Source organism: Pseudoliparis swirei, chromosome 7 (assembly GCF_029220125.1).
Source record: "Pseudoliparis swirei isolate HS2019 ecotype Mariana Trench chromosome 7, NWPU_hadal_v1, whole genome shotgun sequence".
Lineage (NCBI taxonomy): Eukaryota > Metazoa > Chordata > Actinopteri > Perciformes > Liparidae > Pseudoliparis > Pseudoliparis swirei.
Window position 1 is genome coordinate 8,394,268 of NC_079394.1, and position 18,179 is coordinate 8,412,446.

Genomic DNA, 18,179 nt, shown 5'->3' on the forward strand with positions numbered 1-18,179 from the left:
GCGGAGAGAGAGCTAGCGACGAGAACACAGGCAGAGGCGGCCAGCAATGGCTCACTAATGAGAGATGGTCAGTGTGGATTGTATCTCATTATCAATCAACATAGCTTTGAGTTCTCTGGAGAAGGAAAATGCAAGCCCTCATGTGTGCTGCATGTGGCCCATTTCGATAAACCCAGCTTGTGTGGAGGAGCATTAGTCACAGCCGTATCTGAGCTGTTGGAAATCCACACACATTGCCCTCTGTCCGTTTTGGTGAAGAGTTTCCTCTGAATAGTACAATGGGACTTAATTACAGGTCAGTGGCATGTCTCAGGGAGATAGAGGGAGCTCTGTTACCCTTCCAAATACAGTATAATGCCATCTTCCCAAGGGTGGGGTAACAAGAGCTCTACACAAAAAGGTGCTGATAGGCTGAACCTGAGAATGGTATAAGGTGATCCAGGGAGAGAAAGTGAGCGTTTTACACTGAAAGAGAGAGAAAAGATAAAGGACTACATTAACTCTCAAAGGTTCTCTCCCATTCAGTTTGCCCTCTTTCCTTCCCAGTCCACTTCCAACTTATCATTCCTGCCAACTTTCTTTGAGAAAAAACAAGAGAGGGGGGGGTGGGGGGGATCAAAGACAAAGAGACCATGCATTTGGAAATCCAAAAGTCTGATTCAGAGGAGTCTATGCAAACAGTTAAAGAAGAAAGTTTTGAGTTTAATATCACCTGTGGGGGGAGTTGAAAGAAATGCCAACAAACATGCCTACGGTGCATTTTACTAAAAGTCAATGTGAGCATGTTTGTCAGGTAGTCTTTAAAAACAATAACCAACATGAACTGCGCAAAATGCATCTTATTTTTGCATTCTGAGGACATTGAGACTGCTTGGTCCTTCAAACCATGGAAGTTAAAAAAAAAATGTTTTTGTGGAGATGAGTGGAAACCAAGATAAGACAGTGAGCTGAACAGAGTTAAAATATCAACAGGTGAGCAAATGGGCCGTAAACATAGAGGTAATAACAGTTGTGTCGTTTTCCCTTTTAGCTTGTGACCCCATACAATAAGCTGTTCGTTATAAAGTTTGGGCCTCTCGTCACATTTCAGATGTTATTGAGTTATCATGTTTGTGAGGTCCTGGGACAGAGGATGTCGTATGTGTATAGAATTTAAAGCCCTTTGGGGCAAATTTGTAATTTGTGATATTGGGAATATACAAAATTAACTGAATTGAATTGAATTGAATTATCATTTCCACCTAAAAGACTTTCCCCCTGTAAAGTGCTCACATGCTTTCATTGAAATAACAGTTTGAGGTCAAAAGAGGTAAAAACTTAGATACAAAATAAATTGTGTACAGATTTGTGTCACAGGACTATTTCTCCTTCCTATCACAATAATCAAACAATCCCCCCAATTTGACTTGTGACCTTTTGGAGACGGCCTGACCTCTAGGTTGGAAACAATTGGACTTAACTACCCGACTGCATATAAAGTAGTTAAAAGAAGCTCCACTTAAGCCATCTCCCAGAACAACATTCTAATCACACCCTAAGTATACAATCGAATATGATATACAAAAATGTGTCAGTCACAGGCTCATTTTAAGTGGAGCTTATACTTAAATACGTTTTTAAGAGGGTGTTGAATTAAAAAAGTTGTCTCACTTCTGTTCTCTTATAAAGTGAGTGAGGTAACACTGTGTGCACTCAACACACTAACTTTAGTAACGTTGGTACACGTCCTGAAACTGGGCCGCTCAGACGTAAACATGACGCGACAGCGCTCCCTAGTGGCGCCCAGGAGGCATCAACTCATGTTTTTGCTCAGTCAATCTAATGTTGGTTTGTGCTTATATTTTGATATTTATAACTACATGCTTCAATAATAAAGTTTGTAATCCTATAATTTTTACAAAATGGTCCAAGGGACTTTTGCTGTGTCCTAAAACTCTGTAAGAAATATCAACAGCACATAACTTTTCTCTGATGTTTTCTCTACTTCTCTTCTTTGTCTGCTTTGAGAGGTGATCTGTTGACTCTGCAGCTCTGCATGCAACTGCAACATCCCCTCACGTTCATTTATTGTTTTTAAATTGCACTTTGGTCGGTGTTGGGGACTGAGGGAGTGGGGACAAAGTTCACAGGACGCATGTAAGAAGGAGGGGGTGAAGAGGAAGGTTACAAAAAAAGAGAATTGACCTTTGAAAGCAAAACAGCAGGTGGAGAGCTAAAACCAAGCAGCTCAGAACGCATTGGGAGGAAATTCTACGGAGGAAAAATTGAAGTATCTGTTCTTTTAAGCCGAAGAGGGCCTGCAAATCTAATGAGGCCCAACACTGCCTGTCTGGCTGTCATTTGAATGTGCGAGTGCACATGAGAGCAGTGTTTGTTTGCGAAGCGGAGGTGAGGTAAGGCATCAGAGTAATGGAAGAGAGGTTAGTGGAGAGGGCCGGAGCCGCCAAGGCGAAGCCAAGCCGTTTGACCGGCCTTCAGGAGCAGCTGATCTGGGCCCTGCTGGAATCTGGACTGTCCCGAGACATCCTGGTCCAAGCCATTGGGGACCTGGAGCGGGACAGGGTGAGTGCTGGCGCCGAGAGAGGAGAGAGAGGGGATGGAGAGAGCTCCGAGGAAGGAGAAATGGATTTCCCACCGCCTATATTCCGAGAGCTGGAGAAGCTTCTCCCAGAGGAGGCGGCCAAACTGAGGGCTGAAGTAGACCAGCTCCTGCAGTAAGTAGATCCCAGTGTTTTTCTGGAAGCTCCATGGAAACAGCAAGATCACCTTAATCTCTCACTCACTGCCAAATCCATCACCGCTATTTGTTTTTGCCTTAGTAGGACCTGATCAGGTAAACTTTGAAAATGCCAAGACCACTTCATCAATGCTGTTTTTGATTTCCCCCTCTTTTCTGTTACCTTCACTTTATCAAAACTAAGCAAAAGTTTACCTGATAACATCCCCTCTTTCTCTGTATTCTTCTTAAGTTCCCCCTCTCTTAATTTAAATCCTCCCTCCTTCTCCTGCTTCTCTGTCTGCCTCTCTTTCTCTGCAATCTGGTTTCTGAGGCGAATTTAAAAAGGGTTCCTCCTTTGCTAGTTACTAATTACCCACCCCATCATTATTCTCTGGCCATTTCTTAATAAATGAGCTACAAACATAGGTGAAGATTAATGGAGAAGGGCTGGTCTTGTGAGGCTATGTTTACATAAGGCCAGAGCGATATTTCCACATCTCTGTAGACATGTTTTCTGATAATTGGAATAAATTGCGCACATCGTATATTGAGATGTGTATTTTTTTTAAAGGATTAAAATACTTGATACGTGCCTGTTTAAAATATATTATATTTCAGTTTACTGTCTATGTTTGATGTCTTTAATCTGGTAAAGTCAGAGAGTTTTGAAATGTTGAGTATTATATATTTTCCAGACCTGACAGTTAGAAAGCATTAAATTAGGCTTCATAAACCTTTTACAGTTTTTCCCCTCCAGTGATCTCAAACGGCTGGACTTTGCCCTTGTGTGCTTTCTCTTATCTCTCTCTGTCAATAAGCCTCTCTCTACTTCCTTCTGAGTGGCCATGCTTTATGTCTAATGCTGTGACAAACTGTTAGGCACTTTCTAGAAAGGGTTTCAATGTAAGAAAAAACAAACAAAGAAACTCCACAAGACTGTAAGCAGGGCAATATCACACAATGATGATGTCTTTGTCTCATAGGGAAGACCCATGGCATGTTGCTAAAATTGTGAAAAGCTACATGCAGCAGCACAACCTCCCTCAGAGAGAGGTGGTGGAGTCCACAGGACTCAACCAGTCCCATCTCTCCCAGCACCTCAACAAAGGCACGCCCATGAAGAACACGAAGAGAGCCTCTCTGTACACCTGGTACGTCAAGAAGCAAGGCGAGATCAGCCAGCGTGAGTACACAGGCAGCTGTTCAGCTGTAAAGGCCCTCATTTCTGCTTTCAAACATACATCAAATAGTAGTTCTCTAAGTGTGTGAGACTGAAAGAGAGTTGTATTAAAAGGGGGGACAAAATTACCACTCCTTTTCAGAATTTACCAACGCCAAACATGGCCTTGGATCTGCAGAGGAGCAAGGAGAAGAGACCAGGAAGGGGCGGAGGAACAGGTTCAAATGGGGTCCAGCATCCCTGCAGATCCTCTTCCACGCCTACGAACGACAGAAGAACCCCAGCAAGGAGGAGAGAGAGGGTTTAGTTGAGGATTGTAACAGGTGAGGACAAAGCAGGATGTTGTTTATCCATCGTGTTTGTACAGCGTTGTGGTGTCACTTTGGCACGACAAAACACAACTCATGGGTCAGATTAGTGAGGTTGCTCTGATTATTAAAGCCCAGCTGTCACAAGGTTCGAGGTGACTGAACCCAGAGAAACACTGTGCGTACACAACCGCCCCTGACGTTTAATAACACACCGGTTGCCACTCCTGTCAGCTAACAACAGGAATCTGAAACTACCATTGGCACCGGCTCTCCAAAACGGGTCAATAGAATTTTGGAAAAAACATGGCTTGCTGTAACATTCAGATGGAAGGCCTGCCTCGTATCAAAGGCTCAGGCTGCTTATGGTGGTGTAAAGGTGTGGTGGAACACTTTGGACCCCTTAGTATCAATTGAGCATTGTGTAAACACCAAAGCCTCCCTGAGTGTCGTTGCTGACTATCCCATAATGTCCATCCCATAATAACCACAGTGTACCCATCTTCTATTGGCTACCTCCAGCAGGAAGGAGCTAGATTAATGCTTCATGCAGGATGAGTATCATCATCGGGTCAAATATTTCCATGCGTCTTTGGCTTATGCTTCCAAAACTAACTGAGCCTTTTTGTGGAGGCTGACTGGAAGAACAATTCTTCCAGCGCACTTCTGGTCAACTTGCCCCAACATCTGTTAACATAATATAGGACGAAAAACATCTTGTTACCCTGCATGCTAACACCTACAGTATGTGTACGACTAGTACGCCATTGGTTGAGCTCACAGAGGTTTGGAGAGCATCTCTGAGATCCTTTGGTCAAATAGTGACTTTCCAATGGGCCTCACTCTCACCGGAAAAATGTACAGGCAAGCATGTATCAGTGTGTTTCTTTCTCCCTCAGGGCAGAGTGTCATCAGAGGGGGGTGTCTTCCTCCCAGCTTGCTGGCTTGGGCTCCAACTTGGTTACGGAGGTCCGGGTCTACAACTGGTTCGCCAACCGGCGCAAAGAAGAGGCATTCCGTCACAAACTGGCTCTCGACACACCTTATCCCGGTCAATCTTCCTCCTCTCACCCCAACCTGCCACCAAGTCCTGAGCACGGTAATACGCTAACAATGTTCAGGCAAGCTTGAAGAGATGGATGGAAATTCAAGAGCGAAATCAAAACCTGCCTCCCAAAAAACGGAAGCGAGAAAAAGTTGGACTTGCCTCTGCCGATTTTAAGATGTTCTGTTCTTTTTCTTACCCCGGAAAACAATAACCAGCACACTATTGTAGACATGACCGCACTGATTCGGAAAGTCTTTGCTCACATTTCCCCGTTACCTCGAGCTGCATGTTGGAGCCATCAACCAATCCATGTGTTTGACGCATTTATAAACTATGAACTCCAGCTTGACTTCTTGTTTTCCAGGTGTCAAATACAGCCACCACATCCTGTGTGACACCGTGAGCTCAGCTAGAGGAAGCATAGGGGACAGAGTGGGTCATCCGGTGGTCAGCCCTATCCAACTGGAGCCCAGCCACACACTCCACGAGACACATAACTCTAAGCTGGTGAGAGCATGTGTCATGGTCCTAGTTTATATTGAAGACCAGCTGTATGTACAGCTGCCATCCTAACCGATGCTGTCCTCTGGTCCCAGGTGTCCAGCGGTGGCTCACTGCCCCCAGTAAGCACTCTGACCTCACTGCACAGCCTGTCTGCCTCCCCTGCTTCGTCACAGGGCCTCATCATGACCTCACTGCCCAGCGTCATGAGCCTGGGGGAGTCCTCACTTCTCATTGGTAACACCGCCTCTCTAGTTTACTCTCCTATCTACGCAAGAATACAAGAGAAAGACTCAGAGAACAATATTGTCTTTGACAGGTTTAGCCTCCACGCAGCCTCAGACTGTGCCCGTTATCAACAACCTCGGGGGAAGCTTCACCACTCTCCAGCCAATCTCGTTCCAGCAGCAGCAGCTTCATGGCTCTCCCCAGCAGCCAATATCACACCACTTTCAGAGTTACATGGGGACCAGTCCCTTTATGGCAACCATGGCGCAGCTGCCGTGTCACAGTAAGACCACAGCAACAAACTGACTGTTGGGTTTAACCTGTTATGTTGGGTGAAGACTCATTCCACTGTTCCTCATTACAGTGTACAACAAGCTGGATTCGCCGCAGTACCATACGTCCAGTCTGCTGTCTCAAGCCATGGTCATCACCGACAGCAGCAGCCTGGGGACGCTGACCAGCCTCACTGCTGTCAGACAGGTAACAGAGTCTGAAGTGTAGGTCGATCCGCTTGAGAACAGAAACAGTAAAACTGTCATTGATTTTACTTTTCGGTAGATTCTAACAGCAGATCCCGAGGAACAGACGGACTCACCTTTGCAAGAAGACTCTCTACACCTGCAGCCACAGACGCCTGTGCCAGGTACACAGCTGTAAATACAGGTTTACTCCGTGACGTTGACATACTATTACAACATCCTTGGGATGACATCATGTCCAGTGAAGCAAACGTCAAATGGACCTCCTACATACAATTGATTTTTGACATAAAATCAAACTGGACTGAATCAGTTTGATCACATAACTCCTCAAAGTGCTCATGGAAATTTTAAAGGAGTATTTCAACGTTTTAGATGAGAACCAAGGCCAAGACTTAGATGGGAAGATTGATACCACTCTTGTTCAATTTGAAGTTGGAGCCAGCAGCCGGTTGAGCTCAGCTAGTTTCCTAGCAACCCTATGGTGACCACAAGACTCCCGAAAGTCACTGCTCTCTGCCAAGAAATAGTACGGCATGTAACCGCCCGTTAAACCATTGTCTTTTTTACTCTACAATTTATTTAAAGATAAACATGTGTTCACTTGTGAGCTTGAGAGGTGCCGATTGTTCCATTTTGTTAATTTTGGACAAGGATGTTTTTCGGCTGGCTTTGTATTTCCCATACATGCACGCATCATTAAACAAATATAATAAATGAATTGCATGCAACATTTACTTTTAAGTTACACAATTGCAGTATTTCACATTAACAACACACACCAGTTGACAGGTGCATTAAAGCCACCTCGTAGATTTGGGTTTGGAGCAGATAAGCAAAATAAACACTAAACTAACAAATCTAAATTACCTTACCAAAGTCACTTTTTGTTTTACTTTGTTAAATATAGAATGATGATGTCTTCCCAAGCTGTCTAGTTATCTCCTTTAGTGGTGATACAAGTTGCTTCCTTCCTCATCATGGTTACATTTCAGTACATGTTCAACATTCTAGTGATATGGGCAATAGTCCATAGGAGACAAAAACACCCGAACACCAACTATGTCGCCTCAACGCTACATATATGGGATGTACACTACAGATCACAGGCAGTTGTATGTCTCTGCACTGGAAAGAAGTGAACACTTTCAGGCCCAGATTAACAACTTTTTAAAAATATATTTTTCTGCACAGCTTCCTCCGAGAGCCTTGAGATGTATCCCGCCTCTCAGACGACCGACAGTCATCAGTCTCACCTTCTCTCACCTTCACAAACAGACATCAACTCCTACATCACTACACAAATGGTCTCTACTGCACAGTAGAAGTGTCATGTCTCCTCACCATCAGCTGGACTTTGTGTTTAGGATGGACAGCTACCTCTGGCGCAAATTTCCAGAAAACCCTGGAGTCAGGGACCACAGGGAGATGCAGCTTTGATGATTCAAAGACTCTCTAAATCGCCTTCACACTGTTCACTATTCACTTTTGATATAATAAACTGAAAAATCAACACCAAAATCTTTTTTTATTAAATTGTTTGGGAATTCAGAAACTGTACATTAATTTTAAACTTGTAATCGACATGTTACCTGCATTTTTCTTATGTCACTGCCTTGAAATGCCTTTTCGCACTCAATTAGTATATTTCATGAAAGAAAAAACTATTTCAAGAATAACAATGAGCAAGAGGTTTTTGTTTAGATACTCTTTAATGCATAGTATCAAACACACAGCTTCCTAAAATATACTCAAATGTGTTGGGGAAACTTGACAGTTTCTAGACAACAAATAAACAAACATCCCAAAACTGTGAAACAAGTCATTAGTTCAGTTTAAAGCTTCTTCCTTTGTGTGTAATTCTCTTTGCTTCTTTGCCCTTTTCCTTTTCCGTTTTCCTTTAACCTGTGCGAGATCCTGCTCACCATTTATTTGAGCATTATGTGGAGAACCTGCAGAGTCCACCTGTTCTTGATTCGGTTTAATTTTTTTCTTCTTTTTCTTCTTCTTCTTCTTCTTCTTAACCACAGGACTCTCCTGTCCCTCTGCATCTTTCTTGTTTTTCTTATTTTTCGCCGAACTGGGTAGCTCCGCTGAGGGAGTGGAGAATGTAGAGAGCGGTAACGATTCAAGTAAGAGATCTTTGACAGACACCGCTGCCTCCCTCAGCCTCGTCTCCATCTCACTGTCGCTGCTACTGTGACCAAAAGAGGGACGCAATGTTAAGGGTTATAAAAATAAAAACTCATGAGGTTCTTTAAAAACAAAATAATAAGAACCTTGAGCTGGGAACAGGCCGACGCTTCACCGGGGCTGGAGAATCATCAGCTTCCTGTCCCGGGACCGACGTAGAAAACAGAAGAAATCCTTAAAAAAAGGCAAAAACCAAAGAAAACATGAGGATAGCATATAAGGAGAAGATGGCAGATTCCCCATAAAAGCAGCAAGTACCAAAATAAAGAGAAACTTCACCTTCATCATCACAGGTTGCTGATTCCACGAAGGATAAAGTGTCAGTACACATTTCTGTAATGGAACTGACAGCAACAGGCATATTATAAGACAAGTGTCTTTTCCTCACAGTATTATGAGATCATTGAGTTCAACACACACACAAAGAAAATCGAACTACGTACCTGTCAAGAAAATGTCCCAACTTTTTAGCGACGTGTGCCCGAAACCCCTGCGTGACCTGGAGCTCATTGCAATCGTGTTCGTGGTCAGCAACAACAAAACTGTTGCACAGAAAGACACAAGTCAAACTTCTGGAATTCAAATATCCGTATGCAATGCAGACAGTGTACCATTAATATAAAGTTACGCTGCCCATGTTGCACGTGTATTAAACAGCTATAGCTGGGATACTTTAACTACAGTTTCCTCTTTGAAGGAAGCTAAAAAATCTACAGAGATACATAAACTAATCGACAGCTAGCTCGTCTTCCTTCCTGATAATTATTTATAATCAGAAGTTACTTTGACAGATAGGCTTACCGCTTTGACGGTTGCACTTTGATGTCCTCATCTGCAACCAAACAAAAACATCAAAATGATTAAATGCATGCAAAGAAACACTCAAAAAAGGGATTGAATGGAGTAGCGACCTCATGCCAACGGATAAAACTAGAACACTGACTGCGAGAAGTTAGAGCAAGCTAATGAGATAATATGATAATTGACAAGTATGTACTTTTAACATTCATTTACAACTACCACCTCATGTTGGATTTCTCAACAAGCTAACGTCGTCTATCCATTATTTCTTCTGTCTCTACATAAATATTCACTTCGTCTCTCACTCCTAAAACCAGAGAAGATCGCTCACCTTTCTTTGTGTCACTAGGTTTCACCCATGCGGCCTCCTGGCATCTTTTTAACGCTTCTTCGTCGCTACTGCTGGAGTCGTCAGAAACAACAACCATCTTTTTAGTGGGCGCCGCCATGATAACACATGTGCCGCCGGTGTGGTCTGTTTTGAGCTGAGGATTCTGGGTAATGTAGTCTGTTCGTCAAGGGGAATCGTGTGGACAGAAGGCTGTTTACTCAGATTTGTGCTTTTATTCATAATTACTGTCTTCATACAACGTGTTTGATCAAGACTGGAAATCGAATATGTCAAGTTAATTTAAATCAGTTCTATATTCACAGAGGAAGTAAAACATATCCAGAAACAAGAGCTGTGCAGAATTGGGAAATCCATAAAAAGATAAAACAATCACATAGATTTCCCAGTTTACATTTATAATACGACGTTGAAAAATGACACGGAAACGTGACTATAGTCATGTGATATCCAAAATATTTAGCTTCATGTCACATAACTAAGTTCATACCTGCAAACTCATGAGGGATGAAAAAGACAAATCTAAATAATAATAACAAACATTTTAAGAAAAAAGGTCCTCTTAATAATTCAGTGATCGGGCCCAAATAATAGTAATAACAACTTTACATTATCATTATATATAATATGGTTAAAGTCATTCATGAACCAATTTCCTTTTTTTTTTTTTTTACTTGTGTGCTCTGCTGAGCTTTGAGCCTGTTCCATGATTCTGTTCCATGATTCTGTTCCATAATTCTGTTCTATGATTCTGTTCCATGATTCTGTTCCATGATTCTGTTCGAGGAGCCTGTTCCTTCGACGTGTCCCATCAAAGATGTTTTATTGCGAAGATCACCACATCGCATGTTCTCCGTGTCTCACTCCAATCTCATAAACGCCGGCCGTCCAATTTACCCCCCCCCTACCCAAAACAAAAACTCTTCGGATCTACACTATTCACGTGGATGACCTATTTTGATTTCAAAACGGCGAATTTCGCTGAAAGGTGACAAGTTTGCAGGTATGTAAGTTTATCATTCAGCGGGAAGATAGAAAAGCCCCCAAATCTCTGATAGTTTTACGAATGATTTCATTGTTTTGCAGTTCACCATTTTTATTTACAATAAATCAGATATGACATGAATGTATTATTTTTAAATGAGCCAATAGGAAAAGAGTCTTTACAAGAACGGTTACAGAACGGATACATTTTTGGGGTCAGCCAAGTCTTTTAGTGCAGACAAAGTGTCGCCTCTTCTCAAGGCATTTAGATCATCCAATGCCACTACCACTGACTGATATCTATGGAAAAGCAATGCAGTCTTTCTAGCTCTTACGACAGCAGTGCTGCTAACTAGCAGTCCAACATACATACATTTAATTGAATTGATTTTTAAAAAAGTGCCTGATAGCACACCTGTGAATTATAGATGGCCTACATAAGGGGTTGCCATTGTTTGTTAACTGTAAAATGCCTTATTGTATTAGAGTAAATAAGATTGTTTCACACAAGGCAGTACTGCAATGTTTTCTCTTCCCTTCATACAGGTGGATGATGCACAAAGGTCTCTGACGTAAAAAAAACACACCTAAAAACAAACACCTGGATATAAGGCACATGGAATCAATGTTATGAAGTACAGTTAACGGCTCATTTGTGTAACATTTGAAAACGACCCTGAGACTATTCCAGTGGTTTTGCATTAATTAAATGCATTGTATAATAAGAAGAAGAAAAAGAAAAAAGAAGAATAGCAATGCTGATCATTTAAGAAGTATTCTTGCCTTTCAGGCAGCTGATGATTTTCATTCATGGCTGTACAAAGGGACCATCTGAGAAATGTTACTGGCTAATCAGACTGCCAGACTCAGTGAATAGAATACAATTCAACAGCACATTAGGTGCTTAAATAAAGTGATAAAGCTTCACCTAAATGAGCATTGCAAGATTAATAAGAGAGGATTTATTGTAAGGCTGTTGTGCAAAATGACATTACATTGTTAAGTTGTACCTAATAAGACTGGAACCATGTGTAAAATAAAAACATTACTAAATATGTAGTTAATGGACTACAATATGCAAAAACCACCAGTATAGTCCTTAAAACAGGGCTTCTATATGATTAGAGAATCATGTCAATTTATGTATCTATCAAACTGTCTCATTAAAAAAAGATCAACTACCAAATTACATCAGTCTGTACCGTTGTGTGCTACTGTGTATTTAATTGATAGATTGAGAACCTGAGTGCAGAGCAGCAGAAGATACACCCAGCAACCATTTTAATAGGTATACCACACCGCTGGAAAACAAGAGTGGGATTCCCAGAGCTCTTGTGCCAAATTAATAAGGAAGAATCACCTCAAGGAGTAAATAACTGCATGCTTACAAATTGGAGCAGATAAAGGGGAAGATCAAATAGTTTGAGTCATGGCATATAAAGCAAGTCCAGGAACTCAGATTAGGCTGTTATATTGTTCTTTTCATGTATCACAGTGTGTTTCAGAGTTTGATAGAACAAACACGAGATGCCCACATTGCCCAGGCGACAGCCAATTATGTTGTAAAAAACTGTTATGTTAGCAGAATGAACAGTTGACATCATGAATAGAGCTCATGCTGTTCTTGAACTAAGTCTGACTAAAGATGAGACTGGTCAACCTAATGTTCCCTATAAAACCAAAACAAAACTTAAATGACACAAACAGTCCCAATAATTGACAATTGATGGTAGATATTTAAGCAAGAATGAAATTTAAACAATGTAAACTAATGGTACATGATCATCTACTGTTCAATACTGTAACACATCTAGTAAATGCTCCCTTTTCCTTACGGGAAACACAATTGTCACTTGCGAAAGTTGTTATAAAAAGAACATCAATTGATAACATCAACATACTAAAGTAAATTAAGTGATAACTAGCACAGTCTAAAGGCAATGCCATGAGAGGTCTTTGACTCAAAGGGTCCCTTTCCAGCAGAGACAAGAAACTTAAGGCAAAAGTGAAACATGATACTTGTATGAGAAACTGTAAGATGGAACAAAAAGGTTTCAGTCAGATTTAACATTGAAATATTTGACTGAACATTTCTCGGAGTCACAGAAACTGAGCTCAATGAGGTTCTGATGAATGCATCCATGATTTCTTATGAAGGCAGATGTGGTCTGTTGGTTCTGAAGAATGTTTGGTAGAATGTCCCCAAAGGAGAGAATACTTCTGTCCCCCAAGAAGAAGGTTTTGGCTGGTTGTAATGCAGGAAATCAATCCCCTGGGAAGTATTGCAAACATTATCCTCTCAGGCATTACACACCACCATTGTAGGCATAGTCTGCCTTGTTGTGCATGATGAGTTTGTTGTCGACAAAGTAGAAACTGTCTGATCTGGTCTCGTAAGGGTGCGCCACCATTTGGCGAACTGGAGGGGAATAAGGAAGGACAGATGAAACCAAGATTATTATTTGGAAATATGCATGCAACAGCATTAACATCTGTGGTTGAGTAAAATAAACTCACTGAGGTCATCTGGAAGCTGTGGAAACTCATAAATGTGTTCACAAGTGTTGCGGCTGTCGGGAATGCAAAATCCAAAGTCAAAGTCAAAGTTCTTGAGTAGGCGTCCCTGGAAGTAATGCCTCTCAATCATACGGAAACTGTTTATGGGCCGGTCCCCCACTGTGAACTCCACACTGAGGTTTATAAAAAGAAACAAGAACAAATTAATTACAATTCAGTTATGAACATAAACGTCAGATTATTATGCTCTCAGTTTATAAGATTTAGAAAATTACGGTTAATTTACTTACGTTGCACCAACTGTGCACAGTTTTAGGAAGGCTGGTGTAAACTGATATCGCACAAAACGCCCTGCACTGATGTCGACATCGCCACTCTCCTCTTCCCCCTCCACAGGACCTATTAGAAAAAACTTGTTTAGCCGGCTTGTACTCAATATTCACAGGACTGGCATAAATAACAATAATTAGTAGCATTTTCATTTGTTGAAAAAGGTGTGAGAGCAACTGGGCTGAAAAGGTGTAATAAAGTGATTATGTAATTATATGCAGAATATGTATGATACTAGTATCTGCTACATGTGATTGCTTAACATGACATTAAAGGTTCTGTCTTTTAATACAATTATATAAGTTATAAATCACCATATATTAAAAAAATTATTTCACTGATTGCATTTTATTTATTTTTTTTGTTTGTAAGAGCAAAGTCAAATTAAGGTAAAGGAAAGACTGCCGGTCTCATGCTTGTTGACACAGAAATTTGTTGACTGTGAAAAACCTTGGGGCTATAACTGAAAAGCATCCGCGTGTCTGTATACATCCTTCTCCAAACTGGTAAATTTAGACAAAACAACTGTTATTGAATAGATGGATCGCAAGGAATGAAAAAGCAGAAAATCAATATTACAGACATTTGGCTGGACAAGAAAACATGTCTTGTTGAGTGAAACAAATCCTCCAGAGAAAACCCTTTGTGAGCTTTGTGATTAGTAGCATTTGTATGTGGCAGAAGTTAATATGTCACTTACTGTTGTTAGGCGGTTTGGCAATCTCAAACAGCACTGTTCCTGTCTCCAGATCTCGGATTTTGAAACGTGTGAAGTCAATGTTGAAGATATTGTCTTCAGGTTTGCACAGATAGTCTGGAATATGAAGAAGAAGAAAAAGTTGTTTCGACAAACACAAACATATAGCAATTTGACTGCGAGCAAGCAACCATTAACTGAGGAGTACTTCTTCGATATTTATTTAGATTTACCAATACTAACATAAAAGGATCATGCTTCCTTTGAGAACAGAGATATCACTCAATGAGCCACTAGGATTTCAGTATCTCATTTCTAGCTCTTGCACCTTGCAGTAGCTGTGAGTCATACTATAGCTCAGGCTTCCAGCTTTTCAACAAAGCCTTGTGATATAAAAAGGGAAGTAATGCCATTGTTGTCTAGTCCAGGGAAGGCCAAAGAAACAATGAAAGGCATTAAGCATTCGCTGCAACTGTGGTAGACTGGGTGTCAGATGACTCAGATGGTTAAAGCACGGCAGATAGTTACAAGTTGGGGGAGGTGGTCCTAATTCCAGGAGACAGAGAGCAAGGGGACACAAAAATATTAAATTAAATTACTTAAAGCTGCACTTGAGCCCAACACAAAACTATTAGGGAGCGACAGATAGGTGGTGTTTTGTGTTGAATAGACCTGCATTTGTTAGGTGGAAAGATGTTATAAATGACAATATGTTGCGTTTAATGATGCTTGTTTTCCCCCAACTGGGCGGAAAAAAAAGCTAATAATACAGGTGGCCCTGGATAATATTCTTGCTTAGTGGCCCAAAGTCCTTGCTCCGCCCCTGGATACATCCTATTTTTTTAGAGTTAGGATGCCCAAATCACAACATAGTTAGACATATGCTAACCTTAAAGCTATCTGTTTGATCAAATTAACCATCTGACTATATTCATTAGAATGATTGGACAACTGATCTGAAAACTCGTCACTTAGCCACCATTAGCATCGGGTATACGGTGCCCGTTTAGCCAGTTTAACGACTTGTGTCAGGACAAGTTGCACGTAACTTACCCTCCGTGACTGCCCGGAGACCGAGGACATTGTCCGGGGTAATATCTTTCCCCAGAGCCCGCAGTTCATCCTCTGTGACCACAGGCCACTTCTCCGTCTGATTGCGCCTCGACTTCAGCTTCTTCAGCATTCCTCCACCTATCTGTCGCTCCCTAAGCTTCGCCTCCGAGCTGGTGGTGTCTGCGTCCGTCGGACTCTTACTGACTGTCGGTGCCGATTTGTTTCGCGGACCGTTCATCCCAGACACTGATACAATAATGAAGAGATTTTTTGTGTGTGTGTTTGGGAGCGACTTGATAAACTGCGAGTGTAATTTCAAGATGGCGTCAAACGTGTATGGGAGACAAAAAAGGGAGGTTGTGATTGGCTAAGAGCGATGGAAATTGTCATAGTTACCGAAGGGGTACGAATGGTTTAAAGCCGAGGACGTCCCGTTTTGTCTTCAACTGGGTGGGTTGATGTTGTTCGGTCTACCCGCGTGTGTCTGTAATTATATTGTGGAGAGATATTATCATTCAGTGTTTTCTGTTAGGAGAACATGATCTAAATGTGTTGATATTTTGACTAATACTGAGTCTCACGTGTAAGCACGCGCAGCATCGCAATGAATGTCCAGCGCGTGGCGCTAGAGCAACTCTCGGCGGTAACTAGATTTGTGTTGACGGAAGTTCCCACAGAAGAAGAAACGCGCTGCGATGGTTCGAGTGAAGTCCAGGTGAAATGTGCTCTTCGTGTACTGTTTGTTCATATTTTTTGCGTGTTCACAATTCGTTTCTGACGTCACTTCTCCGGTTGATAGGTATTTATTGTGCGAAGTCAACGTCGAAGACCGGAGCCGCTTGTTTCATCTGGATGACCGAGCTGTTGCGGCGGCAGTGAAGGCAGCGGTGGCCCGCATACACGGGGACTACGGGGCCGCTCTCTGCAGCATCAGGTTCTCTGGTAAGCTCTCCCCTGGAGTTCTGCTGTGAGGTGCCACTTATCAGCCAATCAAAAAAAAGAAATGGGCTACACAATAGACAATCAGAGGGAGGGGAGGGGGATATGTCTCTTGCCTGTTTTCACTCTTGCCTGTTTTCAAAACTTGAGAGCCCTGGGCTAGCATTTAAATTATAATAACATATAATATTGTCATGTAGGCCTATCTTTACGTTAATAACTACCTACAAGTACAGTATAATGGACACAATCTGTGTTATAATGTTAGTTTTTACTTTCTAAAAATGCTGCTGCATTAGCGAGTTAACAACATTTTCATGTTGGTCATAGTGGCAGTTTTAGCTTATTTACACTGTTGTTGAGTTTAATCTATAACACATCATCAGATTTTATATATTGATAGATTAAAATCTTAAAGTTCAATGTGAGTAGTACCAACACTGTCAAATGTAGAGTAGAAAGTGTAATTGGAGCACTAAAGAGAACTTTAGTGCTGAAGTAATATCATTCACACAAAACACACTAGATGCAGGATCTGTTTAAGAAGCTTTGGTATGCGAATGTCAAATATTCCCCTTAACTCATGATGACGATATTGCTCTTGAATGAATCACTAATCAAACAATACTGTCAGGATATTTTAGTGTTAACTGTTTTCACTCTTTTTCTCTTTTCAGTAAAATATCTGAATGCTCATACTGGAATAGTATTCCTGCGTTTCCCCAAAATGTGTTATAGACTCCTCTGGTCTGCATTGCCTTTCATTACCTCTATTGAAACTCGTGGGCAGAAAATCCCATGTTTTCTGAACTGCTTGCATGTGGGAGGTAAGACAAACACATCTCGTAATGAATCAGACATAATCTTTTCAATCTTCAATATTAATTGAAAACTAATTAAAGATGTTTGTTTTTTCCAGGAACAATGAGAACATGTCAGAAGTTTCTGATCCGATACAACACCCAGCAGCTCCATCAAATGCTACCTAAATGTAAAAATGAAGGTATGGAATTTAATTGAAAGTATCTAATAGAATTCATACTGAACTCTGCAATACGTGGTCTATATGTTGTTGTTTTTTTGACTGCTTCTTTCTATTTCTTTCATTTGTAGAAGAAAAACAACAGGTGCAGAAATCAATACTGAACTGCACTCTTACAAGAAGAAACAGGGCAGAAGCAGAAGATGAATCCGAGAGTGAGGAAGATGAAGAAGAGTGACTTCACAGCATACAGCAAGGGACGGCGGCAGACGTCTTTTGTTACAGAACTTAAATTAAGCATTTGAAGAAATCAGACCAAACTTTGTGGCAATATGGGTTATACTGCAGCTTCTCAGAGCTTTTGTTTGTGAAGAAAATTGACTGTATGCCTGTTTTCAACTGAGGGACACATTAGATGATGTTTGTCACCTACATCGTTTGGGTTAGCAAAATGGCCAAGTGTCACCAAAAATAAAACTGCAATTTCATAGCACAAACTAAGACTATGGCCTAAGAAATAAAAATAGTTCATGTTTCAGTGACATATTTTGTATTTATACGATGTATTATGGTCATGCGCATTTTGTTTACCAATTAAAATATTGTTTTTGAATATACTGGGTTTTTACTTGGTATCCTAAAAAATAAATAGTACACACCCAAACATTCACAACATTGATGTTGAATAATTCTTAAATGATTGTGTTTAAGATGCCTAGATAGCATAACCTTTAACAATACTGTGCCATACTGTGTGAAGAGTGACTACTTAATCGGTTAATTACCCAATACCATATACTGTATATAAGAAGCCTAAAAACCTGTTGTGTTCAGCTGTGTACACTGAAGGGAATACTGAGCACAGATTAGA

At 41.1% G+C, this 18,179-nt stretch overlaps 4 protein-coding genes across 4 annotated transcripts; 2 read left to right on the plus strand and 2 right to left on the minus strand.

Annotated features, from left to right (window-relative positions):
- Positions 1–1,983: 1,983 nt before the first annotated feature.
- On the plus strand, positions 1,984–7,984 carry hnf1a (HNF1 homeobox a). The gene is made up of 10 exons (XM_056420116.1): positions 1,984–2,714; positions 3,703–3,902; positions 4,042–4,222; positions 5,107–5,306; positions 5,620–5,762; positions 5,852–5,993; positions 6,076–6,267; positions 6,349–6,464; positions 6,543–6,627; positions 7,658–7,984. The coding sequence occupies exons 1-10, from the start codon at positions 2,410–2,412 to the stop codon at positions 7,786–7,788; spliced, it is 1,695 nt and encodes a 564-aa protein (XP_056276091.1). The 5' UTR covers positions 1,984–2,409; the 3' UTR covers positions 7,789–7,984.
- On the minus strand, positions 7,973–9,952 carry c7h12orf43 (chromosome 7 C12orf43 homolog). Its single transcript, XM_056420121.1, has 6 exons — positions 9,789–9,952; positions 9,458–9,488; positions 9,100–9,198; positions 8,936–9,000; positions 8,743–8,830; positions 7,973–8,657 (listed from the first exon to the last, which is right to left on the minus strand). Exons 1-6 carry the CDS (start codon positions 9,904–9,906, stop codon positions 8,294–8,296), a joined length of 765 nt encoding a protein of 254 aa, XP_056276096.1. The 5' UTR covers positions 9,907–9,952; the 3' UTR covers positions 7,973–8,293.
- A 2,097-nt stretch (positions 9,953–12,049) lies between these two features.
- On the minus strand, positions 12,050–15,748 carry unc119.1 (unc-119 homolog 1). The gene is made up of 5 exons (XM_056420122.1): positions 15,388–15,748; positions 14,338–14,451; positions 13,598–13,706; positions 13,308–13,480; positions 12,050–13,209 (listed from the first exon to the last, which is right to left on the minus strand). Exons 1-5 carry the CDS (start codon positions 15,623–15,625, stop codon positions 13,097–13,099), a joined length of 747 nt encoding a protein of 248 aa, XP_056276097.1. The 5' UTR covers positions 15,626–15,748; the 3' UTR covers positions 12,050–13,096.
- Positions 15,749–15,926: 178 nt separating this feature from the next.
- On the plus strand, positions 15,927–17,923 carry pop5 (POP5 homolog, ribonuclease P/MRP subunit). Its single transcript, XM_056419285.1, has 5 exons — positions 15,927–16,102; positions 16,187–16,329; positions 17,004–17,153; positions 17,246–17,329; positions 17,440–17,923. Exons 1-5 carry the CDS (start codon positions 16,083–16,085, stop codon positions 17,544–17,546), a joined length of 504 nt encoding a protein of 167 aa, XP_056275260.1. The 5' UTR covers positions 15,927–16,082; the 3' UTR covers positions 17,547–17,923.
- The last annotated feature ends 256 nt before the right edge of the window (positions 17,924–18,179 follow it).